At 41.0% G+C, this 19,199-nt stretch overlaps 3 protein-coding genes and 1 long non-coding RNA gene across 8 annotated transcripts in view; 2 read left to right on the forward strand and 2 right to left on the reverse strand.

Annotated features, from left to right (window-relative positions):
• The window catches only part of LOC103154321 (porphobilinogen deaminase), a 13,480-nt gene extending 9,535 nt beyond the window's left edge, over positions 1 to 3,945 (forward strand). Inside the window, exons 10-14 of one of the 2 annotated variants that reach the window (XM_007575566.2) lie at positions 103 to 141; positions 231 to 350; positions 439 to 492; positions 1,444 to 1,530; positions 1,609 to 3,945. In XM_007575566.2, coding sequence (XP_007575628.1) covers positions 103 to 141; positions 231 to 350; positions 439 to 492; positions 1,444 to 1,530; positions 1,609 to 1,782 — 474 coding nt within the window. In that variant the 3' untranslated portion in view covers positions 1,783 to 3,945. Of the gene's footprint in view, positions 1 to 102; positions 142 to 230; positions 351 to 438; positions 493 to 1,443; positions 1,531 to 1,605 lie in introns of both variants that reach the window. The other variant, XM_007575565.2, reaches the window with a different exon arrangement.
• Positions 3,946 to 5,778: 1,833 nt separating this feature from the next.
• On the reverse strand, positions 5,779 to 11,597 carry LOC107833418 (uncharacterized). The gene is made up of 5 exons (XM_016662621.1): positions 10,964 to 11,597; positions 10,645 to 10,892; positions 10,510 to 10,560; positions 7,202 to 8,947; positions 5,779 to 6,931 (listed from the first exon to the last, which is right to left on the reverse strand). Exons 1-5 carry the CDS (start codon positions 11,506 to 11,508, stop codon positions 5,808 to 5,810), a joined length of 3,714 nt encoding a protein of 1,237 aa, XP_016518107.1. The 5' UTR covers positions 11,509 to 11,597; the 3' UTR covers positions 5,779 to 5,807.
• Positions 6,684 to 7,322, forward strand: LOC107833419 (uncharacterized). Its single transcript, XR_001659166.1, has 3 exons — positions 6,684 to 6,751; positions 6,806 to 7,081; positions 7,226 to 7,322. It is a non-coding gene; the product is annotated as an uncharacterized LOC107833419 (long non-coding RNA).
• Positions 11,598 to 17,568: 5,971 nt separating the features above from the next.
• LOC103154323 (ubiquitin-associated and SH3 domain-containing protein B-like) overlaps positions 17,569 to 19,199 on the reverse strand; it is a 54,883-nt gene continuing 53,252 nt past the window's right edge. For all 4 annotated transcript variants that reach the window (XM_016662628.1, XM_007575568.2, XM_016662627.1 and 1 more), the window contains exon 14: positions 17,569 to 18,282. In XM_016662628.1, coding sequence (XP_016518114.1) covers positions 18,145 to 18,282 — 138 coding nt within the window. In that variant the 3' untranslated portion in view covers positions 17,569 to 18,144. The remainder of the gene's footprint in view (positions 18,283 to 19,199) is intronic.

Here is a 19,199-nt window from a genome sequence, read left to right on the forward strand (position 1 = left end):
ATTCAGTAAAATGTCATGGTCAACAGTGTTGAAAGCTGCACTGAGGTCCAAGGATGTTTCTGATTGGTTCACATCTAACAAACTCTCTGATCCTACTTGTAGATCCTGGAGCCTGAAGACTGTATGTATGCTGTTGGGCAGGTAGAGGAATACATTTTGTTCAATTTGTGTAATGGAAAGGTAACTGTGCACAATTGTGTTGTAGTGAACCCCTGTGTGTTTGTGTTCAGGGGGCTTTGGCAGTGGAGGTCCGGGCCAGAGATGCAGACATCCTGGAGATGGTGTCTGTCCTCCATGACCCTGACACTGTGCTGCGCTGCATCGCTGAGAGAGCTTTCCTCAAACAACTGGTACAACAAAAACCTGCGTTATTTTAACAAATTTGTTAGTGTTTAAATTAAGGAGTTGATTTTTATTCAGAATAACTTTTACTAATAGGAGGGCGGCTGTAGTGTTCCTGTGGCTGTGCACACCAAGGTGAAGGAGTCCCAGGTAAGAATGCTGGAAAGAGGAGGACTCTGCCCTGTTGGTTACTGCCTGCTGCTTTGACTGTATAAAGTACGGCTACGGTGCATATGGGCCCCTCATTTCTCCCAAACCACTCATTCCTCTGGTATCAGTCCCTCCCAGTTCAAGTTACGATATTGTACAGCAACTTGTAAACACTTTAAGAAAAGTAAACCATTTATTCCAACTGGGTCGGCACCGGAAATTAAAAATGCATAGTTATAAAGTAGAAGTAGTATTAAGATAGTCATTGCTTTAGCTGTAGCTAAATGTATAAAGTTAGTTACCATAAGCTAACTTCATAGTTAGCTATTATTAGCTACAGTCAGATATTACCTAACTGTCGTTAATAACTGTATAAAGTCAGGTTGTATTAGCTAATATTAGCGATAAGTAGCTAATGTTAACTAACTGCATAAAGTTAGTTAGCATTAGCTAACTGAGGAGCTAATGCTACTGTCAGCTAATTGTATAAAGTTAGAGAGTATTAGCTAACTTTTAAACAGTTAGCTAATATAACCAAGGGGAGTCTGGGTTCTCTTGCTTAGCTGACTGCTGCCCCCGTGACCTGAGCTCAGATAAGATGATGGATGGATGAACATGAAATCTTAAAAAATGTAAAAATTAAGGATTTTGTGAATTCTTACTCATTCACTGATTTAACAAACACAGGCCTGCTTCCCTCTGATTAACTCAAACCAGTCACTTGCAGACTTGACTTCAACAAACGCATTTACATACTGATTGTCCAAACCAACAGGTTAAACTCTACTGTATTGATCTAAAATGAGACACACGATTTCGATTTTCCAGTCAACCCTACTTTATGCTGTTTGACACATATTTGTGCATCAGTTTGACAAACTTCTTCAAAAATATTCTTGAAGGCAGAAGGAAATTTTCACTCAAACTGTAAACCTGCCCATCCTTTTTCAGCTCTACATGACCGGCGCCGTGTACAGTCTAGATGGATCACAGAGCATCAAAGAAACCATGCAGACCAGCATCGCTCCCGGTGACGAAGTGAGTGTGAAAGTGTTGCTCTTCTTCCAACTGTCAATTCTCAGGTTTAATCTTTCTACTGATGTCCACTCTCAGCAGAGCCTGGAGAGGGTGGACGAGCAGGTCCAGAGAGTGGGAGTCACAGCCATGAAAGTCCCAGCTGAAGCCCAGGATGCGGCTGAGCGGCTGGGCATCAAACTGGCTGATTTACTGCTAAGCAAAGGAGCCAAGGAGATCCTGACTGTGGCCCGGCAGCTCAATGACGCCAGATAATCCCATCCCCTAAACCCCCCTCCCCCATGCCTCCAATGGAAGGGACTGTCTGTTCAGTCTAGCGCAACTTTGTTTCAAGTAAAACCACAACCTCCATCTTATGTGGTGCTAATTTAAAGCCCAGTCGATTAAGAAACAGTGTTGTGCAGACACTACTTGAACCAAAGTTGCACTCAGAACATCAGTTTGTCAGGAGTCCCTTCTGTTTGTGGGTCTTGGTTTGGGTGTTAGCCTGTACTTACCTCAGTGAACCATCTCCTTAACCACACACACATCAGCCCACTGGGATGATCTGGGAGGAACACAAACGGCCTTCAGCACCTGCATCACCAACTGAAATGAGTCCAGGACGTGTCACCATAATCCAAGTGACACAGGAAGGAAGAGCTTATCTGCACTGTTATTAAAAACAAAAACGCATTCCCTTTTTAAAGCTTTCATAATGCATGTTCTGAATGTGCATGATTTTCACAACATGCATCCTACCTCTTTAAGAGAGTAAATGTATTCATCACAGTAAGCTGGAAGGAAATGTTGAGTCCAATGCTGCCTGTACCAGAACTAGAGAGTAAGGCTGGGATCTGCACAACTCTGCACTGAACCAGACATTTTAACGCTTGATGCTGTGGCTTCAAAACTGTTCCTGCAGTTCAGTTTTCTGTTCTTTACAAACAGAGATGTTTTAAGTTTTACTTACAATGTGAAAAATGTTTGCATGGATAGAAAATGTCTGGCAAGAGCAGGTGATTAGAACTGCGTTCGCACAAACATTTGAATATGTGTGTCTGAAATTACGTGGCTATTTCAGCCTCACTGAGGTTCCTCTGATACGTGAGGCTCAGGCTGCTCTGAGGGTCTGGCGGGATCATAGCGATGGTCTTTTCATATAAATTTGAGACTTGAATTATTTCCTTATCTAACTGCTTTTTACAAAAACATAAATAAAGCAAAAATGATTAGGCGTGTTGCTGAAAACTACCCTATGACCTTTAAATTAATGATATAACATGTATTTATTTGTATATTTTCATACATAGAAAATGAAAAACACTTGCTAAATTCTGAAGAAATATTTGAGGGAAGAATATATATTTTTTTGCTCTACAGAGTAACACCGTCTACCTATCTGTTCCTGTACCTGGCCTGTAGTTGTCGCTAGGCAACAGGACTAGTGCTCTGCTAGTTTTTAGATTATGACTTCCTGTAACATCACAAAATATTCCCAAACAGCAGAAATTGTCTCATAAGTGAGACTTTTTTTGTTTTTTCTGTCGGCTGACTGGCAGTGAGCAGCAGCAGGTGAGTTAAGGACGGCGATGCATCCTAATGGAACCCTGTTGTACCTTGATGTAAGGAGCTGGCCCCAGGCCAAATAAAGTCACATAAAATGATATGTACTATCTAATTGATCTAAAATTAAAAACTAACATAATCTGAAATGTATTTTCTATTCTAATATAAATATATGATATTCACTTTATCAACCATAAATAATCTAAAAATACGTGCAGACATTTGTAGATCAGTGAGAGAACAGGGCTACTGTTTATCGCATTTATCCATCAATGTGAGTCTGCACCAGAAACAGCTGTGTGTGGTAGTTCTCGGGTGCCATGGCTTGAAAACATAGCAAATTCTGAGAACGGATAATATTCAATATGGAAGATGGTGACACTAAGTTAAACTATGTCAGATAGTAATGGAAACGGCATCATATAATAACTAAGCCTTCTGGATTCTGTAAACTCTGCTGTAGTGATGTCTTCCTTTATGCTACACTTCATATTTCTAAGCCATTGCTCAGAATGTAATTGCTTCTCTTTGATCCAGGTGCCATTCGTGTAAGCTATAGGATTTATGCTGAAGTCGACTGGATATCTGCCTCCTAAAACGTACTCTTATGTTCTGTTTCTTTGATACTTCTCAGTCAGGCTTAATGTTTTTATCAGTACAGTTAGTTTGATGCTATGTTTCTCTTATAATTTTTCTAGTTTAAGTGTTGTTTTTGAAAAAAAAAGGTGATGCTGGTTATAAATGTTTTTTTCAGCTTTAATTTCTATTTTAATCAACAGACTTTTCTAGCAATAACAGCTCAACGTGCAAAAAACATGTTTTTTTTGTGATTTGAAACATTTGTTAATAAAGAAAGTGTGTTTAACATCATTCATTATGTTAAACAGTAAAGCATGGCAAGGCTTATAATTCACTGGTGGAAACCCTGGGGTGACTGTGGATCAGTGGATACAGTCGTCTTGCAATTGTAAGATTATATGCTGAGATGTTATCACTTACTTTGCATTTGCATCTTATTTCCTTATGAAAAAATAATTAGCTCCCATGTTATAGAGGGGGGGCAGTCAGATTATTTCAGGGAGCTGAAATATTTGGTTCCCCCCCTCATAACTTTGGCAAATAAAGAATAAATGTTTTCAAATTCTCTGTTATGTGTGACAGTCTGATTGAGCCAAATCAGACTATCAACTAGAAATTTATTTTATCCAGTAATCTGTCATACTTTACATTAGAACGGGATTTTCCAGAAAGCCTACACTTCAGAAAGTCTTAATTTTTTGTGCCCTGCTGCCAGCTTCCATTCTTTTATATCAATGAAAAATTATAAATACACACAATGTGTTGGAAACCCGTGTTTGTCCATGGGGACTTTTATTTGTCAGGCTTGAGTGACAAAAGTTGGAAAACGACGATTTTCTTGAGACCTCATTTATTTATTTATTTTACAATTCTGTTTTGTTTTTGTTTTTTATTGTTGTTTTTTAACAGCAGCTGCCGATAAAACTGAAAGTTACAACACTGACATGATTACATGAACTGTTTTACAGAGAATTGGTCAGAAGCCCGACACTCTGACCACTTCGTCGTTACTCTCTTCTTTATTGTTGCCTGATCTTCAGAGCGAGAAGCTGCTCTGCTCAGTTAAGGTAGTTCCCCTCCAAAACGTGATTTAACTGATTATTACGCTCCTCCAGACCAAACAGTTCTCTGATGGATAGCATGTCTGTGGTCCACAGCTACTCTATAATGAGGTTTTGGCCTTTGCTGTTAAGTAATCACGAGCCAATCAACGAATATGGTCAGCTCTCAATCAAATCGCTTCGGCTCGGTGGATAGCACTACCTCTGAAGTAGGAAAATCTGAGAACAGAGCGATGCCACATCTGCTAATGGGAAATGAATGTGGCCGGGTCAGACTGGGACCAAACAGATTATGACACTCATGGAAAAACGTCATTATTGATCTGCAAGATCGTGAAGAGTAGTGGGGTCAACACAGGGACCGAAGAACAACAGCGAAAAGAGCGTTTTCTGAATCCAACACACGACATGTGTGTCATGTGTGACATGTCATGTCACACATGACAGCAAAAGCAGCATCGACAAAAGTTTAACATTTTTTTTTACTTTCTTGTATATCGCCACTAGCTTGCATGTCCAGCTCAAAATTTCACATGCACAAATTTCGCCCGTCACTTCACTGGAGGGCAAGCAATTGTTGCCACATCAAACAAACAAGTTCCATAAATTAATGAATAGGGAGTGACATGCCTCCTGTATGTCAAGTCCATAAGGGCCCGTCCTCACGGGAACCTTTTTTTTTTAAAGCAGGAATGTTTTAACCATGTCTGCCTCACATTCACACGAAAAATATATTTTAGGGTGCCCTCAACTGTTTTTTTTGTGTCTTTTTAAATGTGTTTGAGAATTAAAGTTTCACCTTTACTTGGACAGTGAAAAAAAAATCTATTTTTTGAAAATGTTAACCTCTAATCTGACCTACAACTCCAAACTCACCATACATATGTTCCATACTTCATGTTTGGCGCCACCCATAGATCCAGAGGAAAAATAGCATTTTATGGTGCTCTCTGCACTTCCATGTGAATGAAAGCATTTTCTAGAAATAATTCCATGTGGAGTAAAACAAGTAGTTAAGCTGACTGAAGTTGTACAAAAAAATCATTCTTACATGGAGGAAGGATACTTTGTTTTCTTGAAACAAATCAGTTTTCACTTTAATGAATGCCGAGATTTCACAGATCCCCTCATCCAGTCAAACTGCAGTTTTCCATACTGCGTCTTCCCGCATTTACGTGAGGTGATGAAGTTTTGTTGAGAAGCCAAAGAGACCACTTGGCTGAAGGAACACTGGGCTGGCTCTGCGCTGTTTTTCAATTGGACCTCCTGCACTACCCTTAGGGATGGTTCAGCTCGACCCCGTCGCAGCATTGTTTTTGAATGTTGTGATGCACGAGTAGGTTCCTGTGGTTGCTCCTTAGCAAACTGCACTTCTGTGGGTTGGCACGGAAAAGTTCCTGTTTCAGTGCCACAAACAGCCTTTCGATGGGTTGGCACGGGGAGACTCCTGGGGATACTCTGCAGCAAACCATCCTTTTGTAAATTGACATGGGGAGGCTGCTGTGGATGCTCTGCAGCATACTGCACTTTGGGAAGTTTGAATGGGGAGGCTCCTCTGTATGCTGTCCAGAAAATTGACTTTGGGTGGATTGGTTCTTTGCTGTCTTTCAATTGACTCTTCTGTGCCACCCTCAGATCCTTAACCACTCTTAGCTCCCTAAGGGTGGTGTAAGCTGGGCCCCATTGGAGCATGGACATGGTTATTGTAGGTCGGGATGCACAGGGAGGCTTCTGTGGATACTTTGTAGCATATTGCCCTTCGGTGAATTGTAACAAAGAGACTCCTGTAGCTTTGGGAACTCCAGTATATGGGGGGGCTCCTGGGACTCCTGTGTATGGGGGGGCTCCTGGGACTCCTGTGTATGGGGGGGCTCCTGGGACTCCTGTGTATGGGGGGGCTCCTGTGTAAGGAGGAGCTCTTGTATATGGGGGAGCACCTGCATATGGGGGGGCTCCTGTGTATTGTGTAGCTCCTGTGTATGGGGGGGGTCCTGTGTATGGGGCAGTTCCTGGATGTGGGGCAGCTCCTGTATATGGTGGAGCTCCTGTATAAGGGAGTGACCCTGTGTATGGGGGGGCTCCTGTGTAAGGAGGAGCTCTTGTATATGGGGGAGCACCTGCATATGGGGGGGCTCCTGTGTATTGTGTAGCTCCTGTGTATGGGGGGGGTCCTGTGTATGGGGCAGTTCCTGGATGTGGGGCAGCTCCTGTATATGGTGGAGCTCCTGTATAAGGGAGTGACCCTGTGTATGGGGGGGCTCCTGTGTAAGGAGGAGCTCTTGTATATGGGGGAGCACCTGCATATGGGGGGGCTCCTGTGTATTGTGTAGCTCCTGTATATGGTGTAGCTCCTGTGTATGTGGGGGGTCCTGTGTATGGGGCAGTTCCTGGATGTGGGGCAGCTACTGTATATGGTGGAGCTCCTGTATAAGGGACTGACCCTGTATATGGTGGAGCTCCTGTATAAGGGACTGACCCTGTGTATGGGGGGGCTCCTGTGTAAGGGGGAGCTCCTGTCTGTGAGGAATCATCTGTGGATGGGGAGTCTCCTGTATATGGGGAAACTCCTGCATATGGGGAAGCTCCTGCGTATGAGGTGACTTCTGCATATGGGGAGGCTCCTGTGGATTCTCCATATAAACTTGACCTTTGGTGGGTTGGCTCTGTGCTCTTTTTCAATTCGATCTCCTGCCCCACCCTTAAGAATGCTTCAGATTGACCCTTTTGGAGCATGGGGGTGGAAGGTTGGGATGCATGGGTAAAAGCCTGTGGATGCTCTGCAGCAAACTGCTCTGTGATAAGTTGTTGTTGGGTTGGCTCTGTTCTCTTCATCAATTTGAACTCCTGTGTCGAACATGGTCGAGGCTTTGGGTTAATGGGTTTGACTGTTAAAGATTCTAATGGATTGGGAGGTTGCCCTGGATGATCTGCAGCAAACTGCCCTTCAGTAGGTTGTTGGTAGGTTGGCTCTGTGCTCTTTTTCAATTGGATCTCCAGTTTCTGCTTTCGGTCCATGGGAGTGGTTACAGGGGGTCGGGACGCACGGGCAGATTGCTGTGGATGATCTGCAGCAAACTGCTCTTTGGTAGGTTGTCGGTGGGTTAGCTCTGTGCTCTTTTTCAATTGTATCTTCTGTTTTGCCTTTTGGGATTCTTCAGCTTTACCCTGTTGGAGCTCAGGGGTGGTTACTGAAAGCTGAGATGCACCAGCAGACTCCTGTTGATGCTCTGCTGCAAACTGCCCTTCAGTGGGTTGTTGGCGAGTTGGCTCTGTGCTCTTTTTCAATTCATTCTCCTGCTTTTCCTGTTGGGATTCTTCAGCTTGACCCTGTTGGAGCTCAGGGGTTGTTACTGAAGGCTGAGATGCACCAGCAGACTCCTGTGGACGTTCTGTTGCAAACTGCCCTTCGGTGGGTTGTTGGCGAGTTGGCTCTGTGCTCTTTTTCAGTTCAATCTCCTGCTTCTCCTGTTGGGATTCTTCAGCTTGTCCTTGTTGAAGCATGGGGAGTTTTGCTGAGAGTATAGATGCAGCGGCGGGTTCCTCTGGATACTCTACAGAAAACCGCCTTTGTGCCCGTGAAGAACGGAAACCCTTGCGAGCAATCAGTTTGTAGAGGTTCTTCCTCCACTCAGGAATGGGCCTATTGTCGCTGATAGGGCCGAGGGATAGAGAAGGAGGAAGCCTGTTATCAGCACTGCCTGAAGGACTTTCAGGTTGGACTTTCAGCTGCTTTCTGGAAGTGGTGGACAATGAAACTCGAGGTTTGCCTCTGATATTCCTAGTCCGTCTATTTAATCCTGCAGACAAATGAGCAAGTGGCAAATGCATTGCCTTTATAAGACTTATCTGTCCCTTTCCAGTGCTAGGCTTTCTCTTTTTAAAACTTGTCCTTCTTCCTCTAACAAGGCTTCCCCTTCCAGAACTAAATTTTCTCCTTCCAGAACTTAAGCTTCTTCTTCCAGAACTAAAGCTTCTTCTTCCAGAACTTAACTTAGCTCTTTTCATTTGAGGAGAGAATGTTTCTTTTTGCTTTTTAAAGAGTGACATAACCTCTCTACTAAGAGCCATCTTGGATTGGTACTCCTCATAATTATCAGTGGACAGCAGAAGATCTTGATCTTGAGGCAATTGGAAGGTAACCTTCCGTTTGAATTTGTTATCCTCTGGAGTTGGAGGAGAAACCTCTGGTAAAGGAGTTTCGGTGGTGGTGATCTGTGTTTGATCATCTAAAGCTACATGAAAAACAAAGGAGATGGATTGTTACTTCATACTGTACAGGGCTCATAAATATCACACATTTACAGACATATAAATACTAATAGCACACATTTGCAGAAATATAAATTGAAATTAAATGTCCCTGCAAAATAAATTCACAAATTTCAAACAAATCACAGTTTGCAAATGCACTCAGGAAGAGACACTATAGCTTTTGAAGACATGTCCTGTGATTTGATGAAACTGAAGCTCAAGTCTTTATTGCTATGGTCAAAGTTACATTTGAAGAAAAAGTGGGGAAACTGCAGTGCCTGAGAAGACCATTCCAACTTTGAGTTATGGAAGAGCTGTGCACCAGTGCCTGAATGGAGGAGCTCCTGTGTATGGAACGTTTCCTAAAATAGATGACATTATAATAAAATGATGTGGAAATATTGAATCAACATCTAAAGACAGGAATTTAAAGCTTAGGCACATATGGGCCTTCCAAATGAACAATAACCATTAACATACTGCCTAACTTGTTACAAAGTTATTTAGGGGAAATAGTTGATGTTTTGGAGAAGCCACCAGGCATTGGTAATTAGCTTCAGGTATAAATGTATCGGTGTCTGGTGTTAATTGGCAGCATGTTGACACACCATGACATGCTTTGTGTCATGGTGTGGGAACAATAACCTCATTTTACATGTGAACATAACAAAGGAGATGATTGTTGATTTCAGGAGGAACAGGATTAAATCAAACCCTATTTCCATCATGGGAGAAGAAGTGGAGGTGATTGAGGAATATAAACACTTCAATGTTCGCATTGACAACAGATGGGACTGGAGACGCAACAGTGAAGTGTCTATAAGAAGGGACAGAGCAGACTGTACTTCTTGAGGAAGCTAAGGTCCCTCAAGGTTTGCAGCAAATTGCTGCAGATCTTCTATAAATCTGTTGCTGAGAGCATCATCTCTTCTGCCGTCATCTGTTGGGGCAACAGTATCAGAACCAGGGACCTAAAAAGGCTCAACAACCTGATAAAGAAGACTGGTTCTGCTCTGGTTCTGTGGAACCTCTGGAGATGACGATGCAAGAAATAATTCTTCAGAGGATCAAGAAAATCATAGACAACCCTGACCATCTTCTGCATGAGACTGTCTCATGACTGTCTCATGACTGTCTCATGGACAGTCATGAGACAGTCCTTCCCAGGTATCTTGGGAAAGACTTATCTGCCTTCCTAAGATATTTGTCTTGGGAAGGCAGAGCATCTTCAGTCAGAGGTTTCTTCAGATTCAGTGCAGTACAGACCACTTCAGGAAATATTTCTTGTCAGCAGCCATCATCATCTTCAGTGGATCTTTGAAGAATCTAAATTACTGAGTTACAACAACATTTAATTTGCCTTTGGGATTAATAAAGTATTTTTGAATTTGAATGACAGGGCATTGCATTTTCAGTATTCCTTACTTCCTAATATGTCATCAGAAGGGAACATTATGCAGCTCATAGTAAGTTAGTTAGCTGTTGTTTTGAACGCTGTGCTTTTGATGTCAACTTTATGCTATGAAGGGCTCTCGTATGTCACCTTGCTGTGAGATGTCAGCATCCGCATAGTCAACTGAAGACTGCTGGCCCTCTGCAAAAATACAAAGAAAAGTGTAAATGTTTGAATTGTATGGAATCATACATGTTCATACATATGAGCATTAATTCCTTGCACCTTCAGGTACTGTGTCGAATTGTTGGCTTGCTGAATCGAACATGGAGTCAGATTGAAGTGGATGTTGGGCGTCTTCACCAACCCCTAGCTGGACACCTTCACCAAGTCCTAGCTGGACACCTTCACCAAGTCCTAGCTGGACACCTTCACCAAGTCCTAGCTGGACACCTTCACCAAGCCCTGTTCTGTCCTGCAGATCTTCCTGTGACGTAGGAGGTCTAACCTCTTCAATTCCTCCTTTGGAGCGTCTGTCACACACAAACACTTACACTGTAACATTTGGGCATGTTTGTGGTCATATTTGTGTTTGACTGCTTACCTGTCACTTCTTCTTCGACCTGACCTCTGAGACACCAGACTTCTTCTAGAAGTTGTCAGACTCCTCTTTGGCTGCGTATCAGGCAACTGCTGGAAAGCCAAACTTCCTAGCTCATTCTCGCTCTCCTTTCTCTTCTGGCTTATTTTTGGTTTAGCTGAACCCTTTCTTCCAATGACTTTTCTACCTCCCATTCTGCTTGATTTCCGCCTGCTTGCCTTCCTGGCTCTTACTGACTTCTTCCTTTCCATCTCAGCAGGAATAGTGATATCATCAATATTGAAATAAGAGTAGAAGACCTTGTCAGCAGTTATCTCCTCTTCCTCGCTCAGTTCACCTTTATCAATGTCATACAGATTGTCAAAAAAGAATTCCTCCCAGAAGTCTTCCCCGCTGACACGTTTTCGTTTCTTCCTCCAGCTTCTGATAATGGAGTTGGGGATGTAGCCGTCTGGAGCCGTGGGCCATCTACAGAACTCCAGGTCCACTTCAGCAGTGTCCGTCATGACGCGATATTCAGCTGTCTCCCAAAGTTCAAACTTTTTCATGTTGCTGAAACCTCTGAACACATCAGCATGGTACTATTAAAGTTACGGTTGACAGCAAGCCAGATACCTGAAAAAATATGTAACAATGTAAAAGTAGTAACAATTTAGAAAAAAAGCCAATGCTATTTACAATATGTTGACCATTCTTACTAATAATTGTCTTGGGATTACAGCAACAAAATCTTTTTTTTTTTCCCTTGGGCTCCCTCCACAGATTCTCTATGAGGTTTCAAAATTGTTTTCATTCTGGGCCATATCAAGGTCACAAATTAAGGGTTGGTTGTGGCAGAATGTATACGTAAAACTACCCATTAATAAACTCTTAAAATATTAAAAGGTTAGTATTATGTATTTTGTAGGCACATATAGCGATTTTATAACACAATAAAATAACTGTTACCTTCAGTTGTTATAAAAATACAATATAATTCAAATATGACTTAAAATAATTTTTACTTTGTATTTTAATTCCTTGAAATTAGGTTTCTGTCTCTTTAAAAACGCCTGCCCTTTCTGAAACTCCACCAGCAAAAAGTCATTGCAACTTAATAGAGATAAAAGGTTCCTCTATTAACCCTTTTACAATGTTTTTACCAGCGTTTCACTGAGAAGTAGCTCGTATGGTGAACTCAGCAGCAATTAGCAGGTGCTTGTTAATTGCTGCTGGCTAGTCTAAAGGAGCTGAGTGGGGGAGTTGCAGGCGATGGTTGCTATGTGAGGTGTTCAGTCCACACAGGTGTTTTGCACAGCTGAATGGTTGCCATGGGAGATTAAGGGATTTTTCAAACATGCATAAAAGAATCAAGGCAACACTCTAGGTGTGTTTTGGATGAGGGGATAACATAACAGGATGTAAAGCTCAAATAAGTCGATTTTATATAATACTGACACTTTAATAGTTTTTTCTGCTTTTGATGAGTACATCGCTATATGCTGCTAAATTACTTTATGTAATACATAAAATACTTTATGTAATTTAGCAGCATATAGATAAAAACTGGTTTGATTTAAATAAAACAATATTTAAGACAGCGTTTATATTGGAAGTTCTAGAGGGCCACTTAAATACTAATGGTGGGCCAGATTAGGCCCCCTGGCCTTGAGTTTGACACAAGAGCTCTTTCATATTCAAGTCTGTACTCTGGCTGGTCCACTTCAAACACTGATATCACTTCCAGAAAGAAAACGATTTTAGAAGAATCTTATTATTAATCCATCTAAACTAAATCTGCTGGGAGTTTCAATATTTTCAGGCTAAACTGTGCCTTGGTGTTTATTTTCCATAGACATGAGTGCCAGAGATTGGAAAAAGCATAGGTGCAGTATTTTGTATCATAATAAAAAAATAAAACTTGTTTATGTTGGCAACGCCTCACGGGATGTTGTGCTGTCATCTGGAAGAAACGGAGTGGGAAGATGGAGCATCAGAGGGAGCCCGTTTTATGCCTTTTTAACAAGTCAATAATCCATCCATCCATCCATCTTCATCTTTGAGGACACGCTGGAGGGACTATGTCTCTCGGCTGGCCTGGGAACGCCTTGGGATTCCCCTGGAGGAGCTGGAAGAAGTGGCTGGGGAGGCAAGTCTGGGCCTCCCTTCTGAAGATGTGGCCCCTCGACCCGACCCCGGATGAAGCAGAAGAGGATGGATGGATGGATGGATGGATTGATTGATTGTTATAATGAGAAACTGTCATGTCTGAAAGAGTTCCTGCTCCTGTATTCATTTTCTATTTCTGGCAGTTAAAAGCTTCCATACAAGTCTGTTTTTCTGTGACACAGAAATATTCTGGTTTCAAATTTTCTTACTCAAAGCTTCACTTAAAAGTTTCATCAGCTACTCTAAGAGCATATGTCAGCAGATAGTTAGCCTAGCAAGGCATGAATAATAACAGTAACAGCTGAGAGGTAGTGTAGCTTTCCATAATTTCCCTAAACATATATTACCTAATAGTTAAACTGTCTGTGGAGAAATTCAGTTTATCTGTTCAATTAACTTTCCATTGACATAATTTATAATAAAGCTATCTGTTAGTGGTTATTTATTTTTAACCAAAGTAGCTATATTTTTTAAAAACTATAACTAAAAATATCTTTGTAATTATTTTGCGTTTTGTTTACTTGTTACAATTACATTCTTTTTCTTCTTTTAACTAACTCTAGACATTTAATTTGACCTTTTGAATAATTAAAACAATTCTTCCTGCAGATGTGTGGACCTACCTCCTCCCTCTCAGCCTGCAGAAATCCTCCCGTCTGTTGCCGTCCACATTCATTTTAAATAAAAACATCAGTTATCAGTTCAGTGACAGTTGAAGGCATTTTATTTTATTGGCTTGGATTTCTACTTACCTTTGAAACTGTGGCCTGTCTGATGTGGAAAAATAAAAGCTACCATTCAGTAAAGTGCATTGTGTGAGCTTTTTAACATTTTGTCACATTAACCACAAATGTGTTTAATGGCTATAAACACCGCTTATTTTGAAATCAGGAAGCAAGTCTGTGTTTTTCAGTATCCAAAGAATGATGTTCTGTTTTATTTAAAAGTTGGATGTGAATACATTTATAATTGTAACAGAAGCAAGAGCAGAAATATCCAGACTAGACAGAAAGACAAAGCTATCCGACTGTTAAATTACTGTTAGATGAAAATCACAAGTGAACAATGGATAGCCTTCTCTTTTAAAAGTTATTGCCGAGGAAAGAATGTTGCTTGTTTTCATAGCATCTGAATAAAAAGTACAATTTAAAAACCAAATGGAGATCGTCACAAAAAAAATCATATGCTGGCCTTACTTCCTTTCCCCAGACGTCTCTGCATATGAAAATATGGAAGCTTTTTTAAAAAAGAAGCCATTTCTCTTTGATACCTGCATGTTTGCAAAAGTGGAGAAACAAACTCAAACTGCACACATACACACGCTTCATTTTAAATTACATACTAACATGTATATATTTTGGCTTGAAATGGTGGAACTTTAATTTATATGCTGTACACATTTGATATGTTCAGACAATAAATAAGAAATACAGAAAAAATATGTTAAAAAAAAAAACATGGCTTTTTTTAACATACCACCACCAAGCCACCAAGGAGGCTTGGTGGCTTCTTCCACTAAGTCTCCTTCACATGGCTCTCTTTTTCTTTTTCTTCTCCTGGGATAGATGAATGTTCCTCTTTCCATCCAACAAACATGTCTCCATTATTTAGTCAGGGAAAACGGCTAAAATAAGAAAAAACCTTAAAAACCTAACCAGCTCTTAGTCTTAGTCCTCTCTGTCAATCTATTCACATTTCTACAAAATCACAGTTATATCGCATCGCAGGTAAGCAAACTATAACTCAGTAATTTTCATTGACCATATAATTGGGAAATTCAACATTTCAAAAATAAATCAGCTTAATGGAAACATGCCTAATTAAAAAAAAAAAATTCTTTTGCGCTAGGATGAGGTGGTTTTTTTTGGCCATATCCAAATCGGTTTACTGCAATGGAAACACTTTTTTTGCATCGCATGAGTCACACAAACCACAACAGTGATGTTGCCACTGGCACGAATTGAAAAGAAGATGACAGGAAGTAGCAGGAGGATCATGATGCTGTATGTTTTTTAAAGACATTGCATGAGCAGACTACGTATGATTTTAATTGCATTTCTTATTTGATGGAAACATTGTAATTGCGAAGTTGTGGTTTTATCAAGATCAGCTTTGAAAAATGTAAAGAATCCTTTTTTGTGGAGGTAAAAACATCAGCAGTAACTAGCCTCTACAGTTATGATCAGGTTCCACATAAAGAACAGCAAAGTGGTCCATGGATCCAGTTTGAGAAAAAACATAATTGTCATCACCCTGGTGTCATTTGTAGTCCTTCATCGATTTGTTGATGGTTCTAAAAGGAAAAATATTTCATTTTGGTTCTATTAATGGCCAGGGTACAGATCCTGCTCTCTCACATTTTCATCTTTACCGATGCTATATCACTGACCAGTTGCTATGTTTTAACCTCCCTGATCCATCACATTTAAATGACACAGATCAGATTGCCTCTGATACTGTAGCATACACATTATGATCTCCAGCTCAGTCAGGCAATTCTAACATTTTTTTAACATTTGAGCAAGTGCTACTCAAATGTCACAACAATGACCAAACAATAACGTTGCAAAATCTCATGGTACATTATGCTGACTCTCTGTCTGCACCTAAGAAGATTCTCTAACTTTGACAGAACATGGCTAATATGAGGGGGAACCAGGCTTAAGTTTTGGAAATTTATCTGTCATCCCAAGATGGTCTGGGGGTCATTAATATAGGTTCATACTCATATATATGTTCATATAATTCATACACGAGATGTTGGTAGTTAATTTGTTTATGTCAAAGACATATTTCTAAAGCTTTTCTTATTTTATGTGGCAAGATTGAGTATCTCTGAAGTTCCTGAATTTCAGATTCTAACTGAAGATCAAAAGTAAGACCTCTGACCCCTTCATGGTATTTTCTGATGAAAACCATGTTTTTGGCAGAGTGTGAAATCTTTTAGGAGCTTGGATCCTACCAAGACTTAGAAAGAACTGACTTAAGAGTTTATTTTAAATCCCTAAAATGAAATATTCCTCTTTTGTCTGGAGTTGATGAAAAAAAAAAACCCTGAAAAAGTGAAAGGCGGCGTTTTAGCTCCCTATGTTGTAAAAGGTTAAAGAACAGTAATAACAATTTAGGAATAAAATAAATTATATGCTTATACAGACTACAAGACTGGATTAATTTAGGATAATCAGTTTAGTATGCTAATTACATTTGGAATTTATTGAAATGTGTTATTTAAACTAATAGAAAGTGCTGTCATTTTAACAGGAAACAGACCTGAGATGTTTTTACTTAAACAGTTTATTTTCCAATGTTGCTTCGCTGATCGGCTTCCCGGGGCTCAACTGTGACTCTTTGCTTTTACTTTTGAAACGGTCAGAAAAGAAGACCAGCATCTCCATGATCATGTTGAACCTCCTTCCAGTCGACGGTTCCTCTGATTGATGTCCTCCTACATTCTGTCACGATCAGCCTCCCGTCATGATCTGAGGATAACCCAGAAAAGGCTCCAGACTCAGAGTCTACTCAAACCAAACTCTAACATCGGAACAAAAAATACATTCAAGTTTCAGCCTGAATGTTTTGTAAAAAAAAAAAAAAAAAAATTAAAATGATAATCTGTTGTGAACTAATAGCACAACGTGGCTACGCAAACGTCCTCGTTGTGTCTCCGGCTTTTGCAGCCGAGAAATGAAGAACATACGGAGACAAGGCAGGAACTCTCAGAGGCACAACAGTACAGTCAGTTAACACAAAGCTGCAAATACCTGCTAAATGCAACACCTGAGACACTCCTGAAGTTCTTTCATGCAGCTAAAAATTATTATTTTTCTTTATACACATTATTTTTTATCTAAAAAAGAGGCTTAAAAATAAATAGAGATAAAACTGGAAGACCTTTCTGAGTATATGATTACAGCTACTCCAACCCTTTGGACAACAATCACTGCTGGGCCAGAATCAAGATGCTACTGGATGATTGTCACTAAGTGCAACATGTGCTGTCGAAGCTCTGTGTGTGTGTTATATATTAAATACACTGAACGGGTCAGAGAAGGCCGCAAAAACAATCAGTAGCAACAGTTTGGGAGAGCACTGCTGTTTACACCATCAGGAGGGTTCCAGTCTCTTTATGTTTTTTTGGCATACATAAAAAAAAATCTCTAATCAAATGTTTGCAGAATTGAAAAACAAAGTAACAAAAACAAGCATAAAAATCAACATGGGTGACACATTTTTTAGAATTGTTGTGACACTTCCACTCTGTTGTTTGATTTAGTTTCATTAAGACAAGAAAGTTAATTATGCAACAGGAGAAACTTTCTCAATTCGCAGAGATCTGACCTGACGCCACGAGCAACCAGACCCACCATGATGAGCCTCAGCTGCCGAGACTGGAAATAAAATAAGAAAAAAGTGCATTTCAACACACACACACACACACACACACACACACACACACATACACACACACACACACACAGAGAAACAATGGTCCTTTTGTTGATGCATACGTCCAGTGGCGTCCGTTCTCATGGGGTGGCCAGACCTCAGGCTGGTAAAAATATTGGGGTGGCATGACTAACAGAGAGCGAGGAAAAATAAAAAGCCTCCAACTGCATACTAGGAAGTTGAAGTTCAAGCTTTAAGTTCTAAGCTAGCATATTAGCCTGCTAACATGCTTTAGCATAAATCAACATGGGAAGTATGACATGAAAGAGTTTGCAATGTTGATCTGACCAAATTCCAAAGGCGGTGCTGACATGAGATTCCACACAGAGCAGCAGAAACCCACTGACCCTGTCAGACCGCCTGAGCCTGTCAGTGTCCTGAGTCGCCGCATAACGCCAGCAGAGTGTGAATGTTTGCCAATCCACTGCTGGGACTGCTCATCTTTATTCTGCTGGCTCAATCAGCAGCCACTGACAGGCTGAGAAGACAAGAGCTCCAGTTATTTTGTTGGGTTGGTTGGTTGTTGGTGGGGGAGTGGAGGTGGATGGGGCACAGGGAGAGCACTGTGACCAACTCGGAGCAGGCAGGCATCATTCTTGCAGAAGAGTCTCCTTCCAGTCGAAGGAGTGGTTCGGTCCGTGAGTCAGAGGCAGGATAGGAGGGTCCACTAACTGCCACATTCCCGTCTCTCCATGCTCCTCACAGGCACAGAAGCCCAGGTACGGGATCTGAGGACCAAACCCAATGTTTGCATTATAGTTTGAATTATAGTCAGAATGGTTGATTTTTGGTTGAAGTCAAAAACTGACGGTGGATCAACCATCAAACAACCATCCAGCTCTAACCGTTGAAACTGTGTCATTGAATCAATGTTGATTTATTGTCGATATCCATTGATTGAAATGCCAACATTGAATCCAGTGTGTTTCAGCACTGGTCCTCCAGGCCCTGCAAGTTTTAGGTATTTCCCTAATTCAGCACACATAATTTTAATTGACATCTGATTAACAGGGTTCTGCTGAACTGAAAACACGCAGGTCAGTTTGATTGAGGACAAGGTTTGGGGAAGAACTAGTAATCTAAATGTTCAATCAATGTAAGCTGTTATTCGCACCCCTCCACCACCACCTGCCATTCAAACACCCAACCCCCTTCCCTCCACCTGCCAAAGACACACAACCCTTCCCCCCCATCGCCCACCCCTCACCTGGCCCCATCTACCCCTCAATCGGGTGAAACAACTTTAATATTAAGTTAGGGTTTTTCGTTTTTCACATTTTAAAATATTTTTTTGGCCCTAGTGGCTGTTATTTAATAGTTAATTGACAGGAAAGTGGGTAATGAGGGAAGGGGGACGACATGCAGCAAAGGTCGCCAAGGTCGGAAATCGAACCTGCAACAGCTATGTTGAGCACTAAGGCCTCCATTGTGGGTTGTGCTTAACCCCTTCACCATCACAGCACAACCCATTTTAGGTGAGGGTTAATCATGTTTTAACTTAAGCACTATGTGTGACAACATTGAGTTGTGATTCCGTTCTGTACCCAGATTGCACATGATGGCAATTCAACATTGAATTAACATGTTTTGCCAACAAGCCAACAGCGAAGTGGCTGTGTGTTTGGGACATCCCACTCATGTAAAT

The sequence above is a fragment of the Poecilia formosa genome, unplaced genomic scaffold (assembly GCF_000485575.1).
Source record: "Poecilia formosa unplaced genomic scaffold, Poecilia_formosa-5.1.2 Scaffold381, whole genome shotgun sequence".
NCBI classification, from domain to species: domain Eukaryota; kingdom Metazoa; phylum Chordata; class Actinopteri; order Cyprinodontiformes; family Poeciliidae; genus Poecilia; species Poecilia formosa.

Coding starts and splice junctions, on each gene's coding strand:
- LOC107833418 (XM_016662621.1), bottom strand. CDS start 11,508: ATGAAAAAGTTTGAACTTTGGGAGACAGCTGAATATCGCGTCATGACG. Junction 10,561..10,644: donor ATTCGACACAGTACCTGAAG/GTGCAAGGAATT, acceptor GTATTTTTGCAG/AGGGCCAGCAGTCTTCAGTT. Junction 8,948..10,509: donor TGCTGACATCTCACAGCAAG/GTGACATACGAG, acceptor TTTTTCATGTAG/CTTTAGATGATCAAACACAG.